An 8,832-nucleotide genomic window follows, 5' to 3' on the forward strand; every position below is an offset into this window, starting at 1 on the left:
GGATAAATGTAATTATGGATATCTACAATATATTTCCAGATATGAGTGTGGTTCCATTAAATGTTAAAAAGGCTCGTCATATAAACCATGGGTTTCTCAAACTTCTTCATGTGAAGGACCCACAAATTAACATGTATTTGGCTGCGGACCCCCATCTGAACATATTTTGTGCCCCATACAAGATTATGTTAAAATGTGTATTTATTTTTTATATTAAAAATTTGTGCCTTTGTTGTATACATTTTTATTTTTCATAGCAGATCTACAAGCTCTCAACACGATGAGCCCCCTCAAGGACCCCTGAGGGTCCGGACTCCATGAGGGTCCATGAACCCCTCTTTTTTGGGGGGGGATGAATACTTTATTATTACAAAACATACAGCCTATATAATTTGGCCATTTGAAAATAGCTGATTAGCTGATTGTGAGCTTGGAGAACTGCAAATTTCAAAATACTTTATACATTTTGAAAACTTGAAATGGGACATTCTGCATAATGAGTATACTTTCTACTTTTGGTACTTCAAAACCATTTTGATTTGTTGTTGACTTGTTTCTGAAGTTTGCTTATTTGGGCTTTCTTCCTAAATGTTGTTTAAACCAGTGGTTTAAACAACATTTTCATGGCAAGGACCCCCCCCAAATTAATATGTATTTGTCCAGAATGTCCACACCCCAGGTAGCAATCCGGACCCCCCCCCATCTGAAAATATGTTGTGCCAAGGACCCCCATACAAGATTTGTGTTGTTAAAATGTTTCAACATTCCTTCCAAGATTCTTTTGAAAATAGCATATCTACAAGCCCACAACGCGTCGCTTCAGATCACATCCCTTATAGCGACGCGTTGTGAGCTTGTATCTGCTATTAATGTAAAATGTTTAAAGGGCGCTTCTTTTGGGCTTGTTTTCATAGAACCGGTTGCTTGTTTCTCTCTCAAAACCTGGCAACACTGGCAGTCCTGTTCCAGCACTGTCTTATACACGCACGGAGTGTCTGTCTGTCTGTCTGTCTGTCTGTCTGTCTGCTGCGATCACGCCCACAAACTGACAAGAACAAGAAGGATCTTTACATGAAAACTGCGTTTTAGTTTAGTTTATTTTTACTGGTTTTGTCTACAAACAGCGTGCCTTTTCTCTGGATCTCTGGGTTTTTGGGGTGTATTTTCTGGGGGGGAGGAGAGAGAGAGAGAGAGAGAGAGAGAGAGAGAGAGAGAGAGAGAGAGAGAGAGAGAGAGAGGAGAGAGAGCGAGAGAGAGAGGGTGAGACGAGAGGAGAGAGCTATAGGGAGAGAGGTTCGATCCCCTTGGCTTGGTGGTCCGTTAGGTTGTTAAACTGACTCCTCCGAGGAGACTTTACCTTCATCTTCATCATCATCATCATGGCCATGAGAGCGATCAACCTGGACAACTACAGCCTGTCTCTGCTGACTGCCAAAGAGGACATCCTGAACCCCAGGTCTTCCACCAACTGGTAAACACACTACTTCTAATAAGTACACTACACCCTTGTAGAGAAAAGTACTCACATCTTTTTACTTAAGTAAATGTATCAATACTGCAATGTAGAAATACTCAAAGTTAAAGTCAAGTAATGAAAATGTGTTTGAGTAAAAGTACAAAAGTATTGGTATCACAATTGGTATCAAAATGTACTCAAAGTACCAAAAGTAAAAGTACTCAATGTGCAGAATGTCCCATTTCACAAGTGTTAAAAGTGTATGCAAATCTTTTGACAAAGAGCTTGTAGATCTGATATTTTCAAATAGCCAAAGTATATAGGGATAAAGTGGTTAATACATGTTTTGTAATGATACAAAGTACAAAGTAACTACCAAAACTCTTCTTTATGCCACAAATAGTCAATCTACAAGCTCAGTTGTGAGCTTGTTTATAACTAGTCTCTCCTCCAACAACTGGTAAAAAAAAGTTTACCTATAAAGTACAACCTATACTGTATCTCTACATCTTCCTACAGTACTAGTCATTTAGGCTCATAGTATAACCACACATGAATCTAAAACACAGTAAAAGTAGGACTAGTTATGGTTGCAGCATGAGCTTGTAGATGTGCTATTCTCAAATAGCCTAGGTATAAAATAGGACTAAAGTGGTTAATGTGTGTTTTATAATATAATAATGTATATCTGCAAAGTACTAGTAACTAAAGTTTTTAAATAATTGTAATGGAGTAAAAGTACAATATTTGCCTCTGAGATGTAGTGGAGTAAATGTAAAAGTACTGACAATTGGAAATACTCCAGTAAAGTAAAGGTACCTCAAACTTGAGTAAATGTACTTAGTTACTTTACACCACTGACAGAGCCTATGCACTTAGTAAATGCATGGCATTAGTTGTAACACTTAGGAAATTCATGGTTTTTGATTGGTGTAATTTGTCTCTGTTTACTAATTGACATCAATCAAAAAAACGTGAATTTACTAAATGTATAGTAAATTCATGTTTTTTGACTGATGTCATTTGTTAAACAAAGCCTATATATACACTTAGCCGATTTGTGGTATTGTTGGTGAGTTTGGGTTGCCAGCAGCAGTTTAATAATTGATGGTGTGTGATGGAATAAGTGTTGTGTAACTGGAGAGCTTGTTTTAATTAATCCTCCATGAGATGACTGCATACTGAGGAGCTAACGTAACAGCACAATGCAAACTGCAAGACATGCACGTAACTGCTCCTACTGCACTTATTATTCATTCAGAAAAATCATACAATCAGTTGACTTGATAGTTTCGTTTGCTGTTTCACTCACACAATATGAAAATGAGGAGCTAATAGAAATGTAACCTATTTATGGTGCTGTATGTGTGTGTGTGTGTGTGTGTGTGTGTGTGTGTGTGTGTGTGTGTGTGTGTGTGTGTGTGTGTGTGTGTGTGTGTGTGTGTGTGTGTGTGTGTGTGTGTGTGTGTGTGTGTGTGTGTGTGTGTATGTATGTATGTATGTATGTATGTATGCAGTGGATGTTTTACTTAAGTAAAAGTATTAATACCACAATATAAACATACTCTGTTACAAGTAAAAGTACAAAAGTATTGTCATCAAAATATACTTAAAGTACAAAAAGTTAAAGTACTAAAATGTTTGAAAATAACAGATCTACAAGCTCACAACGCGTCGCGATGTGACGCGTTGTGAGCCTGTATAAAATAGGGTTAAAGTGGTTAATGAATGTTTTATAATATAATAATTAGCAAAGTAACTAGTAACTAATGTTTTCAAATAATTGTAGTGGAGTAAAAGCACAATATTTGCCTCTGAGATGTAGTGGTGTAGAAGTAAAAGTATTGAATATTGGAAATACTCCAGTACAGTAAAAAAAATACCTCAAAAGTGTACTTAAGTACAATACTTGAGTAAATTTACTTAGCTACTTTCCCCCACTGTGTGTGTGTGTGTGTGTGTGTGTGTGTGTGTGTGTGTGTGTGTGTGTGTGTGTGTGTGGGGTGTGTGTGTGTGTGTGTGTGTGTGTGTGTGTGTGTGTGTGTGTGTGTGTGTGTGTGTGTGTGTGTGTGTGTGTGTGTGTGTGTGTGTGTGTGCGTGCGTGTGTAGTGTATGTATTGGTGTTGATGGTACTGCATGTACATATGTTGGTGTGTTCAGGTACTAAGTGGTCAGTCCATATCCATGCACACACTGTCATTGCTTTATCGGCAAATGGTGCATGGTGCAAAAATGTAGATCCCTCCAGAGGAAGCCTAATATCATTCTGCGCAATTAATGAAGAGGAACTCCGTAAAACTATATCACAGATGACATCATCATCTTGCTCACTGGATGTAGTACCCACCCCGTTTCTCAAAGAGGTTTTAGACAGTGTTATTGGAGATATCCTAAGAATTGTAAACAGCTCTCTACTTTCAGGCGTCTTTCCAGACTCACTGAAAACGGCTGTAGTCAGGCCGCTACTCAAGAAACACAACCTTGATCCATTGGTGCTGGGTAATTATAGACCAATCTCAAATCTGCCATTTTTGGGCAAGGTCTTAGAAAAAACTATCTTTCATCAACTGGATGTGTTCCTACAGAACAATAAGGTTCATAACAAATTCCAATCTGGCTTCAGGAAAGGTCATAGTACAGAAACAGCACTTGTAAAAGTAATTAATGATCTAAGGGTGTCCGCTGACGACAAAAATTTATCTGTTCTCCTACTTCTTGACTTAACCGCTGCTTTTGATACGATTGATCACACAATTCTACTACAACGTTTGGAGTACTGGATTGGTTTGTCAGGCACAGCCTTGTCTTGGTTTCACTCTTACCTAACAGGCAGAAGCTATTTTGTCAGTCTAGCTAACTTTGACTCAGACAAACACAACATCTGTTCTGGTATTCCACAGGGCTCAATTCTGGGTCCCTTATTGTTCTCCCTGTATATACTACCGCTGGGAGAACTCATCGCCGATCACGGAGTGAACTTCCATTTCTATGCTGATGATACCCAGCTGTATCTTTCAGTAGCTCCAGACGACCCCTGCGCTCTAGACCCATTGTTGACCTGTCTGTCCAGTATAAAATGCTGGATGAGTGAGAACTTTCTTAAGCTAAATGAGGATAAAACAGAAGTTCTCATAATTGGCTCCAGTGAGCAGAGAGAATCAATAACAAGTAGACTTGGTAACCTGGCTGTAGAAAGTAACACCACAGTAAAGAACCTGGGGGAATTGAATTTCAATACACACATTAATCATGTCACCAAGATTGCTTTCTTTCATCTTAGAAATATTGCGCGAATTAGAGACTATCTGTCATTAGACGATGCAAAGACGCTGATCCACGCTTTTGTTTTCTCTCGGCTTGATTACTGCAACGCACTCTACTCTGGCCTGCCAAAGAAAACAACTGACAGATTACAACTTGTTCAAAATGCGGCAGCCAGAATTTTAACTAAAACCAGGATGAGAGAACATATCACTCCAGTTCTTGCTTCACTACACTGGCTCCCGGTTGTTTTTAGGATTGATTTTAAAATTCTTTTAATAGTTTATAATGCTCTAAATGGTCTGGCACCTACCTACCTCTCTGACTGCCTAGAGAGATATGTTCCAAACCGGGCCCTCAGGTCTTCAAGTGCTGACCTGCTCGAGGTGCCTACAATGACATATAAAAAATACGGTGAAGCAGCATTCTGCTTTTACGGACCGACAGTGTGGAATAAACTCCCATTACACCTAAGACAGGCAGCCTCTGTCGATAGCTTTAAAGCACAGCTCAAGACCTATTGCTTCACTCTTGCTTTTAGCTGATTCTTTGGTTGATTTTTAATTCCTCACTGTATTCCCTATTTTAATGTTGTTTTATGCCTTTGCTTTTGCTTGCTTTTATTTTATTTTATTTTATCTTTGTTTGCTTTATTGTTAAATTGGTTCTAACTGTAATTGTATTCTTGCTCTGTAAAGCACTTTGAGCTGCATTTCATGTCATGAAAGGTGCTATACAAATAAAGTTTATTATTATTATTATTATTATTATTATTATCAATAACCTTACAAAAAATATGACGTTGATATGTCCAGATATATCACAGATGTCTGTTGGACATGAGTACAGTAGGCTACAGTCAGTCAGACTGCAGTAACACACTATATTGTTTGAACACTTCTTGTTTCAGTGTGTGAGCTTTAGTTTCCCCCCTTGTCTTCATTATATCATTATATCACATTATTGATTCTGCTGATTTTAAAGGGATAGTTCACCCCCAAAATGACTTTTTTCTTTTGATTAATCACCCCATGGAGACTGGGGTAGACTGAAATAGATTATTATTTTTTTGTCGCATTCCTAGGCCAATAATTTGATGACCGGCAGCGGTTCCGGTAGGAGTCTCCTTTGTATCTCCCACCGCTGGTCATAAAATTATTGGCTTAGGAATGCGACAAGAACCCAAAAATATCCTTGAATTCAACTCTCTATGGGGTGACTAATCAATAGGAAAAATAATGTTTTGGGTGAGCTATCCCTTTAAGCTCTCTTGCATTCACTTCATGCACGAGAACAGTGGTTCTCAAAAATAGCACAGCTCACAGCGCGGCACATCTGAAATTTTTGAACATTTTTAAAAAATCAAATTAATCTTTCAACACAAATCTTATCTTCTGGTGGTCCCTGGCTCAAAACATTTTCAGATAGGGGTCCGCGGTCAAATACCTATCATTTTGGGGGTCCTTGGCACGAAAAGGTTTGAGAACTACTGGTCTAGACGGCATTTGTAGATGCTGGCTGTCTGGCTGGCTGTCTGGCTGGCTGTCTGTCTGGCTGTCTGGCACCTGTGCCTGTCATCAGATGTGTCCCCGCCACGTCCTCTCTGTGAGTGACACATCCGTTCCGTTGTAGCGATCTGAAGCGCTGATAAGAACACTTGAGAGTTTCACTTTAAAAACACACAGTTCTGGGGTCTGAGCTATACAGTGATTAGCATTGTCTTTGTGTCATCATCAGTCACCATGGTGTTTAAAGATGAGTAGCCTAAACCAAGGGTTCACAAATGTTTCAGGCCGCGACCCCCCCCTCCCCCCTAAAAATGTTTTGTCATATTTGAACTGGGGACCCCCCAAAATAATCATATTTGAACTTGGGACCCCCCACGCTGACAAGCACTTGGAATTGTAGGCATTTACATAATTTGACTCGGTTCTACAGATAAATATTGTGAAAACAGCTGAACGAGGCGTATTTTCACAACTCTTGCCTCTTTCTACATATTTGACAATTTGGCTAATATTTGACAATTTTTTATAATTTAATATAGTTTGTTGGTGACTTTTGACATAGTAATAGTCTTATTTGGTCTTATTTATATTTTTCATTTTAGATGTATTAAAAAGGTCTTACAAGTCCTTATATTGTCACTTTAGAAATGTGCAGATGCCCTGTATATACTTATACTGTGTGTTGGTTTGTTTACTCTTGAGTGAGAAAACAAATAATTTGCGGGGGTCCCGACCCCCAGTTTGGGAACCATTGGCCTTAACATTATAGACTAGTTCAGGTGTGTTTGGTGCAGCAAGCTATAGCCAGCCAGAGTGTGTGGTATAAATGTATGAATGATTACAGTTACCTGTCCCTGTCATAAGGTGCATGTGTGCTTATCAGTGGTGTAAAGTAACTAAGTACATTTACTCAAGTACTGTACTTAAGTACAGTTTTGAGGTATTTTTACTTTACTGGAGTGTTTCCAATTTTCAGTACTTTTACTTCTACTCCACTACATCTCAGAGACAAATATTGTACTTTTACTCCACTACAATTATTTGAAAACTTTAGTTACTAGTTACTTTGCAGATATAAATTATTACATTATAAAACATACCACTTTAGCCCTATTTTATACCTAGGCTATTTGATAATAGCCGATCTACAAGCTCACAACGCGTCGCAACGTGACACGTTGTGAGCTTGTGGATCTGCTGATTTCAAACATTTTTGTACTTTTACTTTTGGTACTTTAAGTACATTTTGATGCCAATACTTTTGTACTTCAAGTATTTTTTTTATCCCGGACTTGTACTTGTAACAGAGTACTTCTACATTGCAGTATTGATACATTTACTTAAGTAAAACATTTGAGTACTTATTCCACCACTGGTGCTTATATTCTGGGATGGAATTTGAATGACTCAAACGGTGTGAGGAGGAACAGGGCAGGACATCCTGCCTGGGGAGTACACGCTCCATAGATCTGGACCAATCAGATCCAACACAACCAGCTGTACTTCCTGTTTGAGCTCCTCCCCTTTTCTTAGTTTTATTCAAGTTTCACTCAAATGTCTGGATTCCATCTCTGACACACGCATGCACGCACGCACGACGCGAACACACGCACGCATGCGAACACACACACACACACGCACACGCACACGCACGCACACGCACACGCACACACACACACACACACACACACACACACACACACACACACACACACACACACACACACACACACACACACACACACACATAAAGCCACATGCAAACACGGACATTCTCATCCAACACTTCTAGGCGTTTCATTTGCAGTTTGAAAGTCTTTATATGAGAGAGAGAGAGAGAGAGAGAGAGAGAGAGAGAGAGAGAGAGAGAGAGAGAGAGAGAACAGCTCTGTTTACACAATTCTTTATTCTCTTTTAATGAACATACATTTCTCAGTTTTGATTGTGTTATTTGACACTTGCTTTGGCAATGTTAAACGTATATTTTCTCATGTCAATAAAGCTGCTTTGAATTGAATTGAGACAGAGAGAGAGAGAGTCAGAGAGAGAGAGAGAGAGACAGACAGACAGACAGACAGACAGACAGACAGACAGACAGACAGACAGACAGACAGACCTTCTGGACTGAATAGTGAGGTGGTTGAGAGAGATGACATCATGATTCCCACAGCCATGGAGATGTTTGGAATGTGTGTGTGTGTGTGTGTGTGTGTGTGTGTGTGTGTGTGTGTGTGTGTGTGTGTGTGTGTGTGTGTGTGTGTGTGTGTGTGTGTGTGTGTGTGTGTGTGTGTGTGTGTGTGTGTGTGTGTGTGTAAGGGCTGTTAAAATGAGCAGAAGGACTTGAGGAGGAGTTTGCATTTGGGGGGTTCAGTGATCCCATCCCCCGCTGTGTGTGTGTGTGTGTGTGTGTGTGTGTGTGTGTGTGTGTGTGTGTGTGTGTGTGTGTGTGTGTGTGTGTGTGTGTGTGTGTGTGTGTGTGTGTGTGTGTGTGTGTGTGTGTGTGTGTGTGTGTGTGTGCGTGCGTGCGTGCGTGCGTGCGTGCGTGCGTGCGTGCGTGCGTGCGTGCGTGCGTGCGTGTATTGTCTACTCCTGGAATGGTGTCGTCAC

General features: G+C 39.8%; 1 protein-coding gene across 3 annotated transcripts in view; it reads left to right on the forward strand.

The window, feature by feature from the left end:
- The first annotated feature begins 1,009 nt into the window (after window positions 1-1,009).
- Window positions 1,010-8,832, forward strand: part of LOC308087993 (uncharacterized protein) — an 87,417-nt gene continuing 79,594 nt past the window's right edge. For 2 of the 3 annotated variants that reach the window (XM_080432286.1, XM_080432285.1), the window contains exon 1: window positions 1,010-1,471. In XM_080432286.1, coding sequence (XP_080288412.1) covers window positions 1,380-1,471 — 92 coding nt within the window. In that variant the 5' untranslated portion in view covers window positions 1,010-1,379. The remainder of the gene's footprint in view (window positions 1,472-8,832) is intronic. The other variant, XM_080432284.1, reaches the window with a different exon arrangement.

Source organism: Gymnoscopelus braueri (assembly GCF_963280865.1).
Source record: "Gymnoscopelus braueri genome assembly, chromosome: 7".
Taxonomy (NCBI): domain Eukaryota; kingdom Metazoa; phylum Chordata; class Actinopteri; order Myctophiformes; family Myctophidae; genus Gymnoscopelus; species Gymnoscopelus braueri.